At 41.0% G+C, this 23,272-nt stretch overlaps 1 protein-coding gene across 4 annotated transcripts in view; it reads left to right on the top strand.

Annotated features, from left to right (window-relative positions):
• The first annotated feature begins 682 nt into the window (after positions 1 to 682).
• The window catches only part of trps1 (trichorhinophalangeal syndrome I), a 111,129-nt gene continuing 88,539 nt past the window's right edge, over positions 683 to 23,272 (top strand). Inside the window, exons 1-2 of one of the 4 annotated variants that reach the window (XM_068734366.1) lie at positions 683 to 1,171; positions 20,413 to 20,935. In XM_068734366.1, the coding sequence (XP_068590467.1) occupies positions 20,923 to 20,935 (13 nt within the window). In that variant the 5' untranslated portion in view covers positions 683 to 1,171; positions 20,413 to 20,922. Of the gene's footprint in view, positions 1,172 to 1,513; positions 1,785 to 20,412; positions 20,936 to 23,272 lie in introns of those variants that run through there. The other 3 variants (XM_068734368.1, XM_068734367.1, XM_068734365.1) reach the window with 3 other exon arrangements.

Raw genomic sequence — 23,272 nt, 5'->3', positions numbered from 1 at the left:
AGTTGTTGGTGGTAATACAACATTAGGCAGTTGTTCACCAATGAAAGAGGAAAAGAAGAATACAAACCAACGCAAATGATGCAGGTTTGGAAACATTAAAAAAGTGTTTGTGCATAATGTTTTCTAACATAGGGAATACATTTAATATATTATGCCTTTTTATGAACATTATTAAAGCCTGAAGGAGAGAGAATGTATGTTGGTGAGAATTGCTGAGAGTAAACAATAAAGTGCTCCTTTAATCAATTCTGACTGCACTGCATGTCAGTTTAGTCAACTCTCAATTACTACTCAACAAGTAGTTACTATGTAGTAAATTATATTTATTTATCTATTTTTCATTTTATTATTGTTTGTATAAATACGTTCAATAACAGTATGTGTCACCATACGATTCGCTGTTCTCATTATTATAGTAGTCGGTTTGGTTTTGTATTAACTGTGTAAAAATATATATTCCATTGTGTTTCACTTAAACTCTTGTCTTCTTGACTTTGTTTGAGTAGTCCTGCTCGATTTGTTTCAGAACGTGAGATTACAGTCAGTATCGCTTTAAGAGTCCGTATCCTCTATTTTAGTGGCGTAATTGATTTGGTTTAGTATTAACTGCGTAAATAAGTGAGCTTACAGTGTGTGTCACTTTAAGAGTCAGTCTTCGGGTGGCTTCTTGATATTAATAGAGCTGCTGTGTCTTCCTCCTCTGACGTAATGCCCACAGCGTACAGAGACAGGCAGAGGTCCTGTCACAGCAAAGCGATAACACTAGTCTGAACAAAAAAAACAAAACAAAAAAACAGATAACGAGCTGCTCCGCTTTGGTTTGCTGTGGCCAGCAAATCCGGGCTCTGGGCGGCTAAAATAACAAACTATCACATCGGAATATTTTACCAGAGACAATCTCACTAATCAGTCGGTATCAGCCTAGTTTAACGTGCTACTTGCCGCGAAGCCTTAACTATCTCTCTCTCTCCCTCCCTCTCAGACCAAAGAAAAAAAAAAGAGAGAGACAGCCAAGACACTGTCACCCCGTCCGACATCATCAACAAACAAAAACCCCACAAAGAGACGAACCAGCCAGCCAACCAGCCAGCCAGCCAGCCACCATCTTAACAGGCTGCTGAAAGAGACACACACAGAGAAAAAGAGGCTAATGCTTGTTTTTGATCAACAGGTAAGCAGCACTAAAAGAAACACGACCAACACAAATGCACACCATGCAATACAGCCCTCTCTACTAGTTGGTGCAGTGGCATTGTAAACAACAAATATATATATATATATATATATATATATATATATATATATATGTATATATATATATATATATATACATCGGCGATGCACGGTAGGAGTTGTAGATGGCGAAATGCATGCTCTCGGACAAGTGGGGAAGATGGAATTGTGTTCGTCTTAAGAGGGAAGCCGGGGCTCTCAAATGCTGCGTTTTTAAAGGAGACAAAATATCGCTGTTAGCCGTGAGTGTTTTTTTTTTTTTTTTTTTTTTTACGACGGGCAGCAGTCGGTTTGCGTCTTATGTAACTAACGGCCTGAGCAGCGTCGGTAAGGGAAGAAGGGATCTGCTGAATGAGAGAGAGGAAAAAAGAGCAGCACCGCTTTGAATTCACATGGCAACTTACATTTAGGTTAGGACACCCAAACGCCACACTAATACAAAGTGGGGGGCTACTTTGGGACCGGCTACTGCTTTTTGGTTTAAAGACTGAGTTTGAAGTCAGCGACAAGGGGACGTGGAGTGACTTTAGTAGGTTTGTGTGTTTCTTTTGGTAAGTTTTGTTCCTTTTTTTTAGGGTATTAATTCACGATCATCCTGACTTGACTTGCTAGATAGAAGCCGGTCGACTCTTGCGTGATTTTGTCACCGCATACTAGCTCTCTTGTAACTGCTCTGTGTTACTTTTTTTGTTTTCATTGATAACTTTTTTTTCTTCCCATTACTATTCTGCCTGCAAAGCTTTGATGATAACTCAAGTTCAGACTTCTGCGTCCGTTCCGAATGACGCACGTCGCAGGAGAAAAAGAGAGGAAAGAAGATTTGTGTCAGTAAGATGAACGTAAAGTTAAGACGCGTTGCAAAAGTTTTGAACGTGGGAACGCAGTGACACTCGAGATGAAAGAGATCGCGTTTGTCAAGTGGTTTTTACAGCCGATATGGCGCTGTTTTTGCACCTCTTTCATTGTTAGTAAGCTCGAGGGCGCATGGTGGATGTGAAATGTCGTAAAAACATCCTCAAAACATCCTCTCTTATCAACACAAAGTACTTATCAGCTCAAACATCGCGCTTATATTTTGTGTTGTTTGTTGTTGTTGTTGAACTTTTCATGAGTTGCGTTTCCACTCAACTTTTTAAAAGTTTACCCCCCCCCCCCTCCTGTCGTAAGATGTTCCTTTGAGATAAGGGAGCCGGGTAGGCATGACAACTGTGTGGGGAGAGCAGAGCATGTGAAGCAGCACAATGAGGCACACACTGCGAGGAAGCCTTCTACATAGTCCTCCACAGCCCTGCAGCTCTGGCCCCTGAAGCACTGCTTCTGTGTGGACCCCGACTTTAATTCAACAGATAACCTCAGCCTGTGGAACTTTACTCTGACCCACGCAGTTTGGGTTTTACCAAGAGGTTCCTATGGTCCTTTTTAAAAAAAATATGAAGCATGTCTGTGTACATCTTCATCTCCACGGCTTTATAAAATGCTACACAGACTTTTTGATGCACTTTTACAATGCTGTTTTAACTTGATAATCTTAAACACTCTCAGTTCTTGCTTCAAATATTTCCTTGGAAAAGTTACAAAAGATTCTGTGACAACTTTTGAAAGTTTTGTACTCTCGGCCACAGCGGGACGGTGACACACACACACACACACACACACACACACACACACACACACACACACACACACACACACACACACACACACACACACACACACACACACACATCTCTAAAGCTGTGGGGATCACTTGAGGAAAAATAGAAATCAGCAAAAAAGATTTGTGAAACTTTTATGTTTCAGTTTGCTTTGCAGTTTTTACCAGCGGTATACAAACACAAATCTAATTTGGAGGCTGCTAGACGAGTATTTGTTTAGGATAGTGAGCAATGTCAGCCACGCATCGTCTGTTACATCTAGGATTTCGACAAATGGTTGTTTTTATTACTTGTTTACAAAGTAACAAAAACTTTGTAAAGTACTTGTTTCCTAGTAGAAGCTCTGAATATTCCCGTCTCAGTTAAAGGTCGGTAAATTTGTGTCACGCACAGTTCCGTGTGCAACGTTTTCAAACAGTGTTTTAACATTTGCACGCTTAGTGGTGCCTTTTTTAAAATATAGTTCCACAAATTCCTCCAGATGTAATCAAGTTTTTCTACTTTTACATTTTTTTTTTGCTAAGCTGACACGTAGGATTTGAATTGAGGAGTTTGATACTCACAATGGCGTCTCAAGGCACTTTGTAAGTAAGTGTTTATAACTGACATCGACTTTAAACTTAGTTGGAAATATGTCCTTTGCTTCGTTGTCCTCTCATGTCCAACTTGTGTGCGTTTTTTCCCCCTAAGATACAACCAGCCTTGCTGGTATTCATCTCTCTTAACTTTGAGTGGCTATATGTTGTTATATCCGCAGACATCACGCGTGTAATGTATATTGCTTTGTTAAACGTTTCCAAACATTTAACAAGCTTCTTTTAAAACGGTGATCAAGCAATGTATCAATCTCATTCTATAGCCTTTTAAAAAGTTCTTCTTTCCAGACACTGGATATTATTGTGTCTCACGGCCTTGTTCGTAGCTGCTATTAAACGTCAAAACAGTTGACGACTTCCTAAAGAGAACCTCTGCTTGTAAAACTCTTTCCCGTATGTGTGTGTGTGTGTGTGAGAGACAGAGTGGGAGAGAGCACAGCGCTTTTTCCTGTGTGTGTGTGTGTGTGTGTGTCTGTGTGTGTGTGTGTGCGCCATGGAGACAGCCATGGCTTACTCATATGGCTGCAATATGTGAAGTCTCTGCGGTGGAACTGGGAAGAGAGAAAGTTTTGAGAGGGAGAGCACATGGAGTTTGGGAAGTCAGAAATGTCCTGTTCGCCTAGCTGGAATGTATCTCCTGTGTTTTATTGACGGGTTGATGCTCTGTAAGACACGAGGAACAACTGTAGGGATTTTGTGGGCTGCCGCGCATTTGTCTTCGGTCGTTTCAAAGCGGCAAAAAGACCGGTTTGAGATGGAGTGTAAAAGAACATTCTCGCCCGGTCCAGACGGCTTCTCTGGGGAGAACTGTAGTGATTTCATTGGTGGACATGTGACTGATTTTTACTGCCTCAAAGCATCATGGTCACGAAGGTGTTTGGAAAGAAAGAGACAACTTTGTTATGCAATATGGTTTCCTTCAAACTCGTAATGATAGTCATCATAATGGATAATTATCAAGGTAGAAAAGAGGTTGCTTTTTGTTTATACACTTTTTGGAATATTGGTGTATATTGAAAAAAGGGCAAAGTTATCTGCAATTTGATATTATAGGTAGGGTGATAATTCAATACGGTCATTTAATGTCTTTCCATGGAATTGTGTTGTGATGAAATCCTATATCGAGATACGTTGTCTAAATTCATAATAACAAGCACATACTGACTCAGATTTCTCTGAACAAAAGTTAGATAAAACTATTATCTTCATCCAATTCTCTATTTGTGTGCATGTATGTAAACATAGTCAATTGTATAGCTAGAAATATTTATTTATTTCATTTTCTATAATATCACTCCAAACAGTTCCCAATTAAATGATAAAATACTCTGTACTTTTCAACTGTCAAGTATTTAATTCACACAGAGTATACAAAAATAGGCTTTACCATGTTGTCACTTCATACAGACTATTTATTTATTTATTTTTTAATTGAATTATCTGAAAACATGCTACATCGTGATATACATTGTCATCGAGATATGAAATGACACATATCATGATAGAAGATTTTGGCCGTATTGCCCAGCTGTAATTATTGACAAAGAAAGCATGGATATAAAGGAGGGGAAAAAGTGTATATTATATAAATATGGAAACAACATTCTTTTAAATGGTGGGTCAAGACCTGGAGAAGTTGTAGATACCTGCATATTACACAGAAAAATGAATTCCCTCACCTACACTAGATAAGAAAAACAGGTTTACAGGATTGATAGAAGTGCATACAACTCATGCCAAACCTCTTCCTGGTACTGTAGGAGTTTTAGATTAGGTTATGTATTTTATTTGCCTCACATTACCTGCTAAAGTCTTTCATTAGTGAAGAGATTTCAAGTAATAACTCCTGCAGTAACCTCAGTCGCTGCTGTCTCGTTTCTTCTGGTCCGGACTGACGCGTGTCCTTCCTCAGAGTTTTGTGTCCCGTTTCAGCTTCTTATAACGTCCGACACGAGGAACAAAGGACTGATCTCCGTTAAGCTCTGCTTTTTATTGCTGTTCTGTGCTCTGGTATTCTGTGTGCAGATGGCATATCGGTTCGCCTGCAAATAATCCCATTCACAGACCTGTTGCTCGCCACAGATGAGTGAGTGAAAGTGATAAACAGCTGTCTCCCTGATTTAAGGAGATAACAGCCCTCCTAAAATCAGTTGAGCTGAACACTTTGTATTGTTAAGACAATAAAGGAATTCATTAGTTGTGACTGAAGTGGCACCAGGAGCAATTGTTTAAAACTTTGATTTCACTCTTTTAATTAATTAAGGGCTTTTTCCTTTTGTGTATTTTGACGTGTCAGATAATTGAATGGAGCACTTTGCTCAAATAATCCAGCACAAGTGTTCACAGCTGACGTTTACCGAACGTCTCCTTTACCTCACCATTAAGCTCCTGTGGTTATTACTCCTGGCCTCATCAGATCAGCTGGTTCTATAGTGTTTAAACCTAAGAAGATTGGAAGGACTTTAGGTATTTCTCCTCATGTGGAGTCCCTACTTCCATCTATTTTCTATTTTCTGATCTCATTTATTTCCTAACGTGAACCGTCTTAACTCACTGTTTCCAATAAGCAGGAAAAGATTAGCATCAGCAGTATTAGAGCAATCAGCCGTTCTTCATCTCAACCCTGCCTGCAGTTCAGATAAAGGAAAACATCCATTTGTCACGGATAGTTTATTTAAAGAAAAAAAAGAAGAATCTTTTTGCAAGGCTTCTGGCTCTCTTGGCTCCTTAGCTCACGCTTCTATACCGTCTCTTGTTTTGCTCGTATCTCAAGGACACAATTGTTCTGATCTTATTTTACTGTCTGGGCACATTGTTCTGGCCCTTTCTTTTTAATTGCTTTACTTCAGCCGCTTGTAACACGGGCGATGCGTGGATCTGAGCCGACCCTCCTGTTGCAGTTACTGGAAGTCACTCTGGAAAAGAGTGTCTGCTAAATGCCCAAAATGTCATCCCCACTCTCCGTCTGTGGTTAGCACTGCCTTGTTTAGGCTTGAGTTTGTCTCTAATGTCTTTGGTCTTTATAAACCTGTCTTTTAAGACAGCCTGCTTCAGATAACGAGCACATGGTCTTGGTTTAGGGTGAAATGATTCCTTTTTTTTTTTCGTCCCCCATTTTGTAGGTTTTTTTTTCAGACAAATCCTAAATATGGGACAATTTTTCCTCCCCTTTGATCTGAGAGTAAATAATCCCTCTGTCACGATACAGTGGAGACTGACAAAAGCGGTGGTTGAGCGGATTTAGGCACCAGTAGAAGGTGATGACACAGGCTGCAGTTTGTTCTTGTGGTGGTAGAGACTAAGCTGCTACCAAACGGTGGCACCCAACAACACCTGCTCGCTATTTGTAGTTTTCTGTCTGTCAGTCAAACCTGTGAATCACACGGCAGATGACATTGATTCTGAATGGACATGGGCTGTTTTTATTTTGTGGTACCAGAGAGATTTGGAAACCATTTTTAATCGACACAACTTTGGCTCCTGAGCCGGTTGACGAAAGCTCGCTCGTCTTTGAAACTTGCTGGCTATGATGTGTTATGAGTAGTGAGTTCTGACTGCTTTGACTCAGCGGTATACTCGTACGTTTCCTGTGCACCCAGACATCATCAAGCGACGCTCATGACTTTAGACCTCATGTAAAACACGGTGCACGATTGGTTCCAAGGCTGCGTTCAATTAACTTTCAAACAAAGCAGGATCTCATTGAAAATGAATCAATGCTCGATCGAGAGCAAATCAACTGCGTTTTTTTTCCAAATATGAGAGGATTGTTGTATTTTGGTTTTGTCACATTTACTACACAGCTGTAGTTTCTCCGTATGTTGGACGAATTTGACTTTGTGCTTTGATCCATTGAGCCATGAGTTAAACATTTCCCATGAGTCCCAATTGAGTTGCTCTTCGCCTCAAGCTTCCACCTGTTTCCAAGCTATAATACAGGTGTTGTCCCAGGTTTGAAGGGTTTCATGAAGGAAAAGTGTAGAAATGAGCTCAGATGTTTATGAGTGAATGTCAGTGTGTTTGGTCGTGGAAGTCTGATCAGATTTTATGGGAATAACACAGACTTGCATGTGTTTTAAATATTGGACAATAAGACATCTTGACATGAAACGTTTGGGGGCACGGAGTTATTTGTATAAGCTCTGCATTGTAAGATGATGTTAAATAATTAATTAATGTATTGAAATTTTGTAAATAAAGTCTGTCAGCCTATTTACACTCGGCTGGTGCATTAAAAGTTAAAATGAACTTTGATTTACGTTTTCCACTGGCATTGTAGCTCTTATTGTGGCGGTAGTCAATAAAATCTTCTTCTTGATGGTTTGACATTTACAAAAGTCTAATTACAATAACTTGTGATGATGAATATTGAGCCAAAACATGCATCAAAAAATCATAAAAGGGGTGTAAATTTTGCAATTGAAGCGATTTATTGTGGAATTTTAAAGTTTTAAATCTTTGCACAGTGAATTTGAATGCGATCCAATCCTTTTTTCCCCCTCATAGCAACAACATTTTATGAGGTTGTGGTTTGAGGAGTCGACCATATGTACTTGCAACTGCTACGTCAGTGTGAACACGGTAGCAGGACTTTTTTTTTTAGTTTGCTGTCATTTGCTTTGATTTCCATTAACAATAATCCCAACGGGGTCAGTTTACAGAAGAGGAAATTCAAGCTTGTTTTGCTACCCTAGAAAAAGACAACTTGATTTTGAAAGGTAATCTGTCACTGTGAACGGGCAGCTTGAATCTGGTTTTGTCAGAGATTATGTATTTCTTTGTGCCAGTGTTTACCTAACAGGAGTACACGCACTGTCTTAAGTACAGCTCTGCTCGTTGTCAGTAACTACAGGGACAACAAACAGGCAGATCTGGACGTCTCTGTCAGAATATGACATTGTCATGTACGTGAGGTTTAAAATGAGTTTTAACACCCTTAATGTTTGTTTTAAGAAACAAACAAATAAAACAAGTGTGTTAAAATACACATGGCATGAATTTCAAAGTGTTTCTGAGGGATAAAGTAGCAGTAAGAAAATATTTGTATAGTTCCTGTATTCCTGTGGTGTATCAAGGAGTCCAGTATAATGAGGAGATAAAGGAGAGATTATACAGAGAGTGATTGCGACATCAGCTGTAAAAAGGCTCTCCAACTTGTGGTGTTATGAATACATTTTTTGTATACTGCGCTCAAGTGTTCCCGAGCACAGCCCCGTCTGTAATTTCTTCCAGTTTTCACCGAGCAGACCAGACGGCGAAAATTATCTACGGAAAATGTGACAGTGACACAAGTGGCATGAATTTGAATGTGATTTATGTTGTAACCTTCTTTTGTGTTGAAGCTGAAAAGGCGGTGCAACACGCAGATGGAGAGGCTACTGAACCATTTCCCTCCAGTACTGTTTGCTTAATTCAGCGAGACTTTTCTCAAGTAGAAGTGATTTTTGGTTTTTTTTATCAGGGGAAGCTACTCCTGTTAAAAAAAAAAAAAAAAAAAGTTTACTCACTCCAAAGTGAGGGTACAGTCCATTGATGCCGAATGAAAGCAAGGAATTTGATTTTATGCATGTTGGAAAATAGCCCACCGGGAAACAACACATCTGTCTGCTAGTGCAGAACTAAGTATCGCTCGCTTTTACAGGTTAAAGATTTGTATTTAACCAACAAGTTATAATGTGTTCGACAGATGAGGGCCAGAAGAACTGTATTTCCCTCAAGCTACTTATCTGAGCTTTCTGCAGGATCACCAAAGCAGTGTTGTTGTTGTCTATCAGGAATGAATCTAAAATGCTCAACTTCTCATGTTCCTCCCGCGTTACTGGAGATCGTTCATCTCCAGACAGTTCAGCGTTGGTTGGGTAGATGTTTTTGTGACAGTCTATCAGCACTTCTCTCCTTCCGTTGAGGTCAAATCTGTCTCATTTGCCGCTCGGTTGTGATTGAATTGACTCACCGATTGTTTATTTCTGTACTGAAGGTTAACTGTCTTTTCTGGCAACAGTCAAACCAAGAACCTGCGCACACACTTATGTTACACACATTTGGATTTCTCAGCTGACTAATTTGTTGCGTTTCACTTTCTCTGTTTCTTCTCTTTTCCTTCATTCTGTGTCTTCATCTCTAAATCTCTGGTTCTCTCATCCTCACCGTGACGCAAGAGATGGCGCTCGATTGCTCTGTAACCATTGTCAAAATGCTGCATTTAATTGCTCCGAGAATGCAATTAGGTTTCATTTCAAGTGTAAATGCACACTGACATTTCATGCGTGTATTTGCGTGTTTGATGGTGTGAAATATGAAGCGATTTATTTCAAATCTGAAATCGCACATGTTGCCTAGTTATAACTACATACCTGCTGAGGAATGGGACTCATTTGTGCCGCTTTTAAAGCTATTTTAGCTCCCTCCCCGCACACACACACACACACACACACATACACACACACACACACACACACACACACACACACACACACACACACACGTACTGCCCCATTAGTATTGTAGTCTGGGATCTGGCTAAAACATCTGGTGGCTGAGTAACTTTTCAAAGTAGTCTTTGTCCTCACTCTGTGTGCCTGCATGCGAGCGTCTGTCAGTGTGAGCGTTCGTGTGTGTGTGTGTGTGTGTGTGTGTGTGTGTGTGTGTGTGTGTGAGTTTTGTCTGTCTGTGTAATAAGGGGCAGACTTTTTTACGGCGTCCCGTCAAATTAAAACTATGATTTAAACGACGAACCGCTCTTTTTTTAAATAGTTTTTTATTAAAGCGAATAGCCACACACCGGCCTCTGCAGGTTTGCTGAGCGTGCTTCTGGCTGTGTGGCCAGTTTGGACTGTAGCAGAAACATTCAAATAAAGATTAAGCATGGGTTGAGTAGCTGTAACTCCAGTCTGCCCTGTTGTTTCTTTTATCAATGTAACCCTGGCTGGCTGCCCTCATAGCAGAGAGACAGCACAGGGAGATACGACATCCTACCAACTTGCCTCTGGTCCAGCTTGACATTTGTCAAACAAACATTTGTTTGTGCCCAAAATGTGGTCGGATACGGCAAACTGTCACCTGTTCTTCGCTGGATGGGGTTTGGGTTTTCTGAGTCTGTTAAATAACCCTGCAGTATAGCAGCTCTGGGCTTTAGGGGGGTACAGCCCTGCAGACAGTTTGAGCTGATGCCCTCAGGGCTTCGCTTCAAACCACATCAACTTTGAAAGAAGCAGGGATTCATCTTCTCTTGCAGCAGTTAAGAGTGCTTAATCGGCAGATTTAAAGGTGTAGCAGCTTGTCCTGGTACAGAAAGTTTAGTTCAATGTGTTTGTCATATATAATGTAGGGAATACTTTGATGTAAGATGACTTTGGGCAGTAAGCCACAGGTGGCTCAGGTGGATTTGTTTTATTTTTTATTTTCCTCAGTGACACTTTATCTGCAGCGTAATGATGGGCTCGTCACGCTGGCTAACGGTTATGAAAAGTGATCAGATCACATTTAGAGACCTTCAGTTGTGTGTTGAGTTGCAGTCATTAGACTATAGGTCTGTAGGCAGCTACTTAGCTTTATGTACTGTTTTACAAAGGAGGAAAGTGTATTTTCTGGTTTTATTAGTCTTCTATGTTTGTTAACTGAGTGTCTTTGGGTTTTGAACTTGATGGGACAAAATGAAACATTTGATAGACATTTTTCACTCTTTTTTGACATTTTACAGAACAACCAATTAATCAATGAATCTATAAAATATTCATCTGATGAATTGATTTAAAATATATTTTGTTGTTGCACCCTAATCTGATTCTCACGTGATTGGCTGACCTCACAGCGGACCTCTTGTGTTGAATCTTTGTACTAAACAAACATGGAATCATGGATTGTGACTGAAGGAGTTAAGGATACTTTTAGGTACTTGTATGCAGGACAATACAAGTAAAATAGATTCTCTGAAGGAACAGAGTCATTGAACATACCAATGTAGCTGAAATTAGGTCGGTTGGAGAGGCACAATTTTTGGTTTCTGTAATTTCTTTCTATTAATTGCACAGTCCTCATTGCAAAACCAGATTATTATTTAAGGGAAAAACTCAAAACCACATTACTTGATGTTCAGCATGTTTAAAAGAAATCTCTCTGAAAGGCAAAGTCTTCTGTTGGTAATGACAATAGACTGTTCAACAGTGCAGCAAAAAGATCCGATATGTGATATTTGTCATGGTCAGCATTTACATTTATTTTTTTTTCTCCAATTTTGTCTCACAAAAAAGAAAGAAGTCTACTTTCTGAGAAGTGTCTGTGTGTGCATGTGTTGCAGTGTTCTTGAAGTGTCTGCTGTGTGTATGATCAAGTGGATCCGTGGATAGACGGATGATGGAGGGAGGGAGGTGTTTCTTTTTTGAAATGGAAATTAAGGGGGCGCACATCTGGGGGTCTTTGAGACTTTTGTGGAGGGAGAGGAGAAGGTGGGTGTCAGAGGCCCACAGTCAGAAGTGTGTATGTGTGTGGGTTGTAGGGGGGTGGGGTGGGGGGGGGGGGGGAGAATGGATGAAGGGACAAGGAAGAGGGAAAGGCTGCTTTTTTTTCATTTCTGGGGAGGGAGAAGATAAGGAGCGGGGATAAAGAGTGGTGTCTATGGTCAGTGTTGGCCTGTGGAATGGGGCGACACACAGACGGGTATGGATGGAGTGAGGGAAGGAGAAAGGAAGCGAGACAAAGGGTGAGGAAAGTTCATAAAACAAGGCTGTGATAGACTTAAGAAAAGAAGTGCTAAGAACAATAAGGTGGAAATGGAGTAGGAAAGGCAATAAAGAAGGAAGGAAGGATGGATGGACAGATGAGGAACTCATTTGCATGGCCACAGGAGTGGGGGGAGGAAAAGAGGGGGGAGGAAAGGGGGCAAAAGATCACTTGCTATAGTAGAAAAACTTTACGGCTGACAATTAAATTTACTCTGGGCCTGTGTGTGAGTGTGTGTGTGTGTGTTGGGGTGGGTGGAAAAGCACAGTGGGGGGGCATGGCGTTTGTTCTGCAACATGGCTTTTGGGCTTTTTAGTGCTTTGCACACAGACTTGTCCTCTCCCCTTTTTCCTTTAGTGGCTGATTTCACCTAGCTGTGAGTATCTCTCTTCCACCATTTGCTCTCCTCTCTCTCTCTCTCTCTCTCTCTCTCTCTCTCTCTCTCTCTCTGGCTCTTTTTAGACAAGTCAGTGAGTTAAATGATTAGATTATAAAAATGTCAGTTTAGTTTCCTGCAGCGCATTGGTAGGGAGGAGGTTAAAGAAACTAGGGCAGATGACGTGCCTTAACAGATCGCCTAAAAAGCCTCCTCAGTCGGCCACTCCCTCTGTTGTCTTGTGTTCTTTCAGGCGCTTGGACGTCCACCACCGTCACACCTCTGGAGAACATAAGAAGTGTGTGCTTTCCGACACTTGAGGTGCGTCCTCACTAGATTTAAATAAAACATCAAGGGATGTGTCTGTCGCGAGACAAGATAAAAAAACGAGCGCTCCTCGTGTTTTTTGTTTTTCAAATAATAAAAATCCTTTCAGGATTAGTTTGTGAAGTAGGGAAAGGCTCTGCCTTTATCTCGCCGGGTACTTAAGGCAGCTTTAAAATTGGAGTCATGTCTTGAAGGATAAGATAAAACAAGTGCCTCTTGTTTTGTTTCTCAGGATGTGTTCCAGCAATATTTCACCACAGGTCCACAGCTTCACTATGATGCATGCATGTGGGGTTACGAAGCAAAGTGTTCCACGTCTCTCCTGAGTAATACTGAAGAGTGAGGCAGCTTCAACGGCGTTTCACTTTCTCAGATGAGAGATGGAAAAAGAAAAGAGAGTGAAGAAAAACAGCATGTGGGGTGAAAAGCAACAGATCTGAGCAGATCAGTTAGCAGCGGCGGGTGAAAAAAAAGTGAAGCAAAACAAAGATCATAGTCACTCTGCCTCCAGAATCTGGAGAAAACCTGTTGAATAGATTGAATTTGAGGATGAGGGAATCTTTGCACATCAACCAACCTGGCTGAAACAGATCTGGAGCAATGAGGTTACTTGGTTATACTTGCAGATATTTCACATTGTATTTAGTACTAATTTGATGCAAATATGGTTTGTGGGATCCGAATAATAAACCTTGACTATGTTAAGAATGATATGGCTCTGTGGCTTTAAATCAGCTTCTCAACCTCTTTGCAATTCAGCAATGCATCATTGGAAACATTCCCTGCTGCAGTTTTAGGAAAGTGAAGGATGCTTTGGCCTTCAGGCACAAGATCAGTATTGTAGTTTCGACTACGAATCCTATCAAAGGAAACATGTGTACCTCTTAAGCACTGCAAGTATCTTTGATTGAGACAGAGCGATATTAAATAATCTTATTATAGCTGAATCTCTGTGAGAGCGTGATCGTATCTGGCTTTGCATTTTGATTCAAATCCAGCTTTTTGAATGGAGTCCAGCGCTGCATTGACATCACTGAGGCCCTGAAACCTCCCAGCCTCGCTTTCCCGGCAATGTTCAACAGGGAAACGCTGCTTCACTTGGCCGCCGCGCAGATAGAAGGGCTCTGGAGAGGAATATAAAGTCAACATTGTGGCTTGAAAATGTTCCGTCGTGTGTCTGTACGTACGTGTACGCTCGCGCGTGTGCACGTCTTTTAGTTTGTCCAGACATTTCTCCCGTTGGGCCGGCCGCTTGCAGGAAACGTCCGATTCTCCAGGAGTGGAAAGTGTGTATGTGTGTGTGTGTGTGTGTGTGTGTGTGTGTGTGTGTGTGTATGTGTGTGTGTGTGTGTAAGTGGACATGAGAGAGGGAGTTGTGTTGCGAGTGTGTAGCAGTATGTACACGGTCTTGTGCATCAACGTATAACCGTGGATGTGTGTGTGACTGACGTAATATGTTTGAGCTTATCCAGACAGAGACAAACCAAACCATGACACACACACACATGGGGTGTGTGCATGAGGATGTGTGTGTTTTTCAAATAATCAGATATGCTTGGCAGACCCGTGCAGGCTGGTGAGATGTATGTGTGTAAAGTGTGCGTCTCTGGCAGAGCTGTGGTTTGTTTTCCTATTTTTTTTTTGGGGGGGGAGACAGCGAGGCGAGCGTCAACAATCAACATGTTGATTTATGCAGCTTCTAGTTCCTTCCATTACGCCTACAACTACCACTGAAGCAGAGTTTGTTCGCCATTATTTTTTTGATGTATGAGAGTCTTGGCTGTGGAGAGCAAGGTCAAAACCAACAGTCCCGTGTTGATTTATGCAGCGCTGGGTTTCCTGCTACCAACATACATCAAGGGGGGACATTAACGCCGTCCATGCAGGCGAAGGCGGATGCTGTCTTGACTGTGGTTGGTTAGTGTGCCTCTAATAGCCGCTGCAGCAGTCAACCAATCTGAAAGAACGACAGCTTCTGACATGTAGCAGTCGCTTTTTCTCTCCACCTCACAAGCTTAAAATCATTTTTTGTAAATAAACTGAAAAATGACAGCAATTTTAGAGGCGCACTTGATCTCATTTTTAACATGACAGCGAGAATAGTTTCAATTCCCCTTTTTAGATGTTATAGATGCCAACTGGTTAAACTTTGAGCGGCCAATATGAGCTGATTATTGAAGTGTTTGATTTTCATAAAAAAGGTTCTTTAAATGGAAGCTTTTCTGTGTTTTTTTGCAGAGTCTATCTGGGGACTTTTGTTGCATGTCATTCTCCCTCGCTCTCTCCTCATCAGGGGCCATTCCAGGATTTCTTAAATGAGGTGTCACAGGGACAAGAACCATTCAAGAAAATCAAAGGCAAAATACCCACAAAATAGTCTTGAACATTTTTTTTAATAAAGTCATAATTCTAAAATGGCTGGCTGCATTTTGGACATATTTGCGTGATCTGATATAACCAGTGTTAGTCCTAAATGTACCCTCCTTTTGATAGTTTAATAGGCGCTAAGAGGAACACATCTATTACAGGGAAGTGTCAGCGTGTCAGCAACTTGCACGAGCGTCTGTGTCAGAGCAGAACCTGAAAGCTCTGGGCGTTGCTTACAGTAATGAATAGACAGACCACGCCCTCAACTTCAGCCTCAGCAGCTGAAAGATCCGGTTGATCAAGGTTTCTGATTGATATCATTCACAAGAGAGTGAAAATCGCCAGCATGATTTTGTTTTGACAACAAACCCGATAAAGGAGTTTCTGCTCTCCTGCACTTGTTGTTAGACGAGCTTGTTGGCTTTTCGCTTTAGAAATTTACATTTTATTATTGCAGATGAATTCTCTGATCGGTTAAATCGCCGACTAATCTGTTTTGCTCTACTTTCATATGAACTGTGAATTTGACTCCTCAGTCGAAAGGAGCTCATTAGGAGCTGTGACATTTTGTGTGTAACCGTAGACCGCCATCAGTACAATATTTTGACACAGACGTCAGCAGCTTCTCGACTGCTCATTGTGGGGTCCGTTTCCTGACGCGTCCTCCGCTGGGTGCTATCATGTTAGCATTTTGTAGCCACGGTAGAAGACAGTGTTGTGTCTGTTTTTCTCTTTCATTAGCCCACATGGCAGAACGCTGTTAAATAGGAGCTGTCACAAACTGATTTAAAGTGGCATCTGGTTCACTGTTGGGTTTACTATGATACCTCTTGTTATAGCTGTTTAAGATGATAATTTTCTTTTATAAACTTGGACAAAACAACACTTCTTTCTCTTTTTTAGCTCATGAAGTACATCTTAAGCTCATTTTTGGAACATTTTTGAAGGCTTCTGTTAATTTCATAGTGCGTTTAGTGGAGCAATGAAGAACAGACGTACCTCCTCTTCCCTTGTTTGCCTGCTGTTTTGTTTCTTATTAATCTTTTTGATGTTAAATCCATATTGCAGTAGTGATGAGTCAACAACCGAAAAAAGAGACCTACTTTAGCTTTTTCTGTCTTTTTTGTGAATCCAGGGCAAACATAGTGCTGTAACAATTACAACCAATTAAGAACTTTCAGACATGTTTAATTAAAAATAAATACATGCATATGTTCTTTTGATTTTTGATAACCCTAGCTGATTAATGTATTTGGAACACAAGCAGAGCAGGCACACCCAAAACAACAATAACTTTCAGATGCGGCGATGAACAAGTGTAATCATGTTCTTTTCTCATGGAGCTTTGCTGTACACTTTATTTTAATAGTCGGAGGTAAACCCACAATTTTATAACTTTTAAAAACCAGTTTAAAAAAAGCTGCTTGTCCATTTTGTCTGTTGGTAATATTTGGCTTCCTGTCTGTTTTAAATATTTCTCAGTCTTTTGAATACCACACTTTAAAATACAAATAGTCAAAACAATTGAATAAACCTTTTAATTTTCATATGTAGCGTTACAGTGTGGTTTCCTGTCTGTCCAATGAGTATCTGATAGAACAAAACTACACGATGTCTAAAAACAAACCAATACGCTTCCGGAAAACAATGCATCTGTATCTGTCTGTCTGTTGGCTATTTTGTTTTTATTGATACAAGATAAAGTTTTTTATGGACACGCAAAGATTGGCATTGTGTATTTGAAATCCAAACAACAAAGCTGACTAAAATAATTCGTTTCAGATGGAACACTTGAGTTAAGTATAAAACAATGTGCTCTCTGTGCTCTAATTGGTGGAACATGGAGCTCAACTCTGTCGAAATAACATCTAAAAACGCAGCGAGACGCATGAAAAAAAAGGGCCTTTTCAAAGACGATCATTTTTCCGGGTGACAGAGAGGAAAAAAAATCACTGAAAGACGAGGAAGAAATCAGCGTAATTAGTTTGACTGCCGTGTCATTTGAAACGGTATTAGCAGCAACAAATCAGAAAACAATAAAACATGAGAACAAAGATAAACTAAAGGGCTTGTGTTTCATGGTGAAACTGAAATCGATGGTTGTCAACGTGCATGTACAGTGTGTGTATTTTGATAGCAGTGAGACAGCATGTGTATATTGGTACATGCATACGTGTGTGTGTGTGTGTGTGTGTGTGTGTGTGTGTGTGTGTGTGTGCGTGTGTGTGTGTGTGCGCGTGCGTGCGTGAGTGAGCGAGGGAGAGTTAGTGAGTGGGTATTTGTGTGTAATCATGTACGTCAGGTCGTCATGAATGGTGTGTTTGAGACAGAGCGGAGTGTGGAGTTCCTCGGGCTGGACCAAATTGGAAACAGAAAAACAAACATTCCCTAGGAACCCCCACTCTCCATCCACCCCCCCCTCTCGTCTGCCGGCTAGTGGCGCAGTCCAACCTGTCTGGGACAATGTAACGGTCTATAGCCGGACCAGACCACACACATTCGCGGAGGGGGGTCGGAGCACAGGAGGAGGCAGCGGATCTCAGCCGTAATGACAGTTGGAAAAACAGACAGAAGAAGCATATGAAAATGACAGAGGCCTCAGTGGTGGATTGATGGGAAAGACAGCGTGATGCAGGCGGCGGGGGTTAGTTAGTCGGAGAGTTACTTTAGATTTGGAAACGAGAGTTGTCACTGTGAGGGAAACAGAGAGACGGGGAATGAAAAAAATGAGATAAGTCATTGTGGTGAAACAAAGGGAAAAAAAGAGCATAAGGAGAAAAACAGAAGGGGCAGGGAAAGAGCGATTTAAGTAAATGAGTAAGCAGCAGCCTGAGTCACAGCTCCACTGGGAAAATATTTAGAGTCACACTCACTCTTTAAGAAAAAGAAAACTCTCTCTCCCCTTTCTTTTCCTGTTGTGATCACTCACTAATGACTATTCTTTCTCTTTCCGTCAGTCTTGTACTAAGCGTTCTTACTTTCTTTCAGCTGTGACAGCTAATGCGATTATGTGGTCGATCGCGTAATAACCGGAAGCCTGTGTGTTACGTGTGATCGGTGGGATTTCACAGTTTGTATTTTACATCCTGGAGAAAAACATCACAATGAATGAGTATGAGCTTTGTTTGTCTGGGTGTCTGCATGCAGTCATGCTGTGTTTAGCAGTGACAGAGCAGATGTTCTCATTGAGGAGGTTACATTGGCTCTTATAATAGGTTTCATCCCAGACGTCTACCGACCGTATTTATATCCTCAAAAAAACACTGTTTTAACTTACTGTTTTAAGAGGGGAGGGGCTCTTAAAATGACTCATAATTTCAGTAATGACTCACAATGTGCTTTACTTTTCATGCCAGCGGATCGTTTTTTTTCTTCTTCTTTTCTTTTCTTTTCAAACAGTAGATATCCCCTTTCAAATAATGACACGCTCCAGTTCTCCAATGGCTGGTGTGCATTTTCTATCTATAGTCCGAGCAAAGTTAGAACTGGATGTGGATGTGGTCAGAACCACACTGGACCAGGTAAACCACTCAACAGGTACCCTGGAATAGTAAATATGACAGCCCTTCCTTTGCTCGTGCTGTCTTTCTTGTTAATGTTACATCTAATCTTCTTGGGCAGTAGTGCTTCTATTGGAAACACAAAATAACTCTGTGTGTCCAAAGAGAGACTGTTTGACACGCACAGCCTCAGAATTACAAAGGAGATAAAACAGTGGCTTTATTAGCGACCAAGAAACAAGTTCCAAATATAGACTCTGCTCTGAAGAGTGTGCGTGTGTGTGTGTGTGTGTGTGTGTGTGTGTGTGTGTGTGTGCGCACATGTAGGTGTGTGTGTGTGTGTCAAAGTCTTTGACACACACACACACACCTACATGTGCGCGCACACACACACACACACACACACACACACACACACACACACTAGTCTGACTGACCCGAGGAAACGGCTTTGTATAAATACAGACTCAGATTTAGATTTGCGGTGAGAAGGAGAGAGAGGCAAGATGGATGGAAAGAAGATGAAGGGGTGGCACACAGAGAGAGAGAGAGAGAGAGAGAGAGAGAGGGGGAAAGCGAGAGAGAGAGAGAGAGAGAGAGAGAGGGGAGTGGTACAGACGGAGTGGGTGGGGTGATTTTTGCGGTTGGGGCAACAAAAGGGGGAACTGAGAACCAGAGAGTCTGACATTTAACACTAGAATTACCGAATCAAGAAAATACAAATGTCAACCGTCACAGCTTCTGGAAACTTAATTTGCAACTTATTAATGTACTTATTAATTCCTGGAAATTGCTCATTGATGACTGCTTTGTTCCGACTCATAAAGCAATCAATATTGAAATAGAGTGAATAATAATTGTGTAAACGGAGAAAGAGAGAAGTTGTGTGCGGGTGCCGCTGATTGCTGCCACAGGCTGTAATTGTTTTCTAATTTGGATTAATTCCTGTGTAGTATTATCAGTGGCTTTTGTGTCACAATGTAACTAAACATAATATTTAAAATATTTTGAGCTGCTTGAATATGTTATTGCCAATGTGTTTGTTTTATAGATAGCTGCTATTAGACTGCTCCAACATCTATAAGGCTCCCCTCCCTCCCACACGCATACATAATTTGAACTCCCTTGAGTTTGGCCATATGCACTACATGCTTTTTGATAAGTCGGATGGCTCACAGCTTTCTAACTCATCCCTTTTGTTAATTGCAGATTTTAGAGAAAAATATGAGGCAAAAAAACCTCTTTTTAAAATAACAGGTTTCTTTTCGAGAAAAGCCGCTTGACACTTTCCCTTGTCAATGGCTCACATATTTTTGACGTTTTACAATACATAATCAGCGGCGTGGCTTTATCCCGGGGCCTTAAAACAATCTTCACATGTGGAAGGTTTTGTCAGCTGTCAACTGTGGTGATAAAACAAAATTGGTACAATTAGAGCATTTGACTGGCTGGGGTCTCAGCAGGGCACGAAATATTTTTGTGTATCGTGCACCTTTGATCCGTTCAGTCAATTTGGATGTCTGGACAAAATTGTTTCCCGTACACATCAAATAGAGAAAATGTCTGGCTCCTATAAGTTCCAGTAAATGTTGCATAATGTGCACTTTTCTTATGTTATTTGTCTTTCTGTCATTTTCCAGGTTGTTAAAGCGATGGTTGACTCTGACAACTGTGACTGAGGATCTAAACCAGGACCGAAAAATAAATATAAAAAGGACTGGACAGCAAGAAGGGCTGCCTGCACGATACGTCTCACGCGGATCTACAACACACTTGATCAAACTCAAAGCTGAGTTGCCCAGCTGTTGAGCATAAAAAGGAGCAGCAGCCCCGGACCAAAGGTCGCTGATGCTACGTGGAGTTTGAAGACCTTCTTAAACAAAAAGTCAAAGAAGCTGAGAAAGTTTTTGCCCTGACGTTCACGGACCTGTGTGGAGTTACGTGCACCTGAAAGGAAGAAGAAATGGAGGGATATTAGTTGGGGCCTGACGCCTGGTTTCTGCTTCCCATTATCGTGTGGAGTACAGAGGGCCGGTAGCCCAACTGTTGGCTGCTGCTGGACGGACCGGGCGCGGCGCGGGGTCCAGTCAGACCGCTACAACAGAGCTGATGCCAAGGCCAGGAGTCAGACATGATGTTTTTATAACCTGATGATCAGCAGAGGTACGACAAAAAGCTCTTTATTCAGCCATTATTTGTGCAACATTAAGGTTAATCACTAGGATTATATGACATAAATCATTTGGCAAAATTAATCACTTTTAATACCGTTACTATTTATGTAGTACAAAGTAATGTAGAATTTATTATCATATGTGTTTGAATTATATGTCTGCATGCTTCAGTAACATTCAGTAATTAGAATCTTTTTATTGCATTTTTTCATATTTCATCCCTCGTCATTGATATGTTTTATCAGGGGGTCATTATTTATTATCATACATTGTTCAGTCTGAGTAATTATTGTTTATTAATTGATCTCTGTTCAACACAAACATCTCTTCATTTCAGCATTGTTAAATTATGTAGATTACAGAATACATTACAACCTTGCTAGGCTACACTGCAAACAGTTTCATTCATTATCTGAGACGATATGTGTGTATGTTTGTGGTGTGTGTGTGGGTGTGCTTGAGATTAATTTTTATTAAACAACCACCCAATTCAGGATTTTGTTTAAAATTTAAAAACCCCCCGAATAAACACAAAAAGGCATGCATCATTTGTTTAGACGAAAAGATATAAGTTTGAATCTGCATCTCCTCCTGTGTGTGTGTGTGTGTGTGTGTGTGTGTGTGTGTGTGTGTGTGTGTGGGGGGGGGGGGGGGGCACTGCTGATAAAATGGCGTTTATGCAGAGCAACGGTGCTGTGAGCAGTTTCATGAAAGCTGCTCTTAGTCATCACTGATGGAGGAAGTGACTTGCGCGTTTGCTACGTTACTTGTGAGGGTGGAAAATTGTGTGTGTGTGTGTGTGTGTGTGTGTGTGAGAGATTATTATCCAGACAGAGCCGAAGAACGGCTTCTAGTTTATCGAGCGGTCGACTCTCAGCATTACCCGCTCCTCCATCGTGCCCACTCCGGTTCAGTAAACCTCATTAGGAACGAGCTCATTAGCTCCTTACACTCTGTAAAGTTTAGTGGTTGCAACTTGGTCAACTGTTTGATCGGCCGGGTAAGATCACATGTACTCGGAGCAAAATATGGAGGCTATGTAATTGTTACCAGCCGCGCCTTGTTAAGTAAACCTCCCTGACATAACTGTGTTGATTTTTGACTTGCAAATACTGTAAACTTTTACTGCGGGGGGGTAGTTATGTTGATAAATGTCAGAGGTGTACACTTAGTGATAGATTAGTGACAGTGAGCCTGCAATTACCGGTTGATGAACTGGATGATTTTTCTGCCTGTTAAGTGAATAAAAAAAAAGTGATTTTTTCACGACTGATGAATGGATTGAACAGGCCAGTGTTTCCGTTTGTTGTACAACAGGAAATGCATACAGTTGAGGTTATTGTATGGGTGTGCGCACAAAGCTGCAGGGCTCTGTGGTGAAGGGTTTATTATAGCTCTAGCTGCGTGAATATTGAATTGGTTCTGTTGAAATATTGCATGTGTGTCGAGATTGTATTGAGTTTTGTTGTATATGGAAACATCTGTTTGTGTGTGTGTGCGTGTGCGTGTACATGTGACAGACATGAGTTTCTACTGAAGTAAGCACTTGTGTTTGTTAGTGATGTTTTGCATGATGTACTTTTACCTCACCATATTTTTCTGGATCAGGACTATCGGAAAGCTGTGCATTTAAGGTGCACACGCACACACACACACACACACACACACACACACACACTCACACACACACTCACACACACACTGACAATTTGTTAAGGACTGTTTCGATTTTTTTTTTTCCCCTCTGTCATCAGTTATACAACTGCTGTGTTATCCTTCTACACCTGTGTCACCACACACACTGAAGCGCTCTTTTACCGTTTCCTCTCTCTTTTTCACACACACTCATGCTCATTATTTCTTTTCTTTTTTTCTTTACTGTCAACAGTTTTCATTGTTAGCCGTTTCTGCCGAATTTCTTTTTTTTTTTAAATTGTCCACAGTGAGGATTCTGTATTATCCACAATAACTAGGATATTGTTTCTGGAAAGAGAAGAAGTTTTACAAATGTATTTTGAAACTGTAATGGTATTGGCATGGTGGCAGACGTCTGAAAGGAGAATTTCTCCAAATCTCTGCAAATAAAGTGTGAGGCTAAAAAATATTAGCTATAGTAATAGCTAAGTGGGGAAATGTTTTCTTTGAGTGTCCTTTTGGTGAACTAACCCTTTAAGGGAGGTTCGTCGGCTTACTTTGTGTTCTCGCTTGTGTGTGTGTGTGTGTGTGTGTGTGTGTGTGTGTGTGATGGTATCAGTTTGTGCTTTTTTGAAACTGCCTTTATTTCTGTATTTAAGCAGAGTTTGGGTGTTTTTTTATGGATGTCTGT

The sequence above is a fragment of the Cebidichthys violaceus genome, unplaced genomic scaffold (assembly GCF_023349555.1).
Source record: "Cebidichthys violaceus isolate CVI_PGR_0920_01 unplaced genomic scaffold, fCebVio1.0.p SCAF_63, whole genome shotgun sequence".
Classification (NCBI taxonomy): Eukaryota; Metazoa; Chordata; class Actinopteri; order Perciformes; family Stichaeidae; genus Cebidichthys; species Cebidichthys violaceus.
Note: the sequence above shows the minus strand (reverse complement) of the source record. Positions and strands in the feature narration are given on the sequence as shown.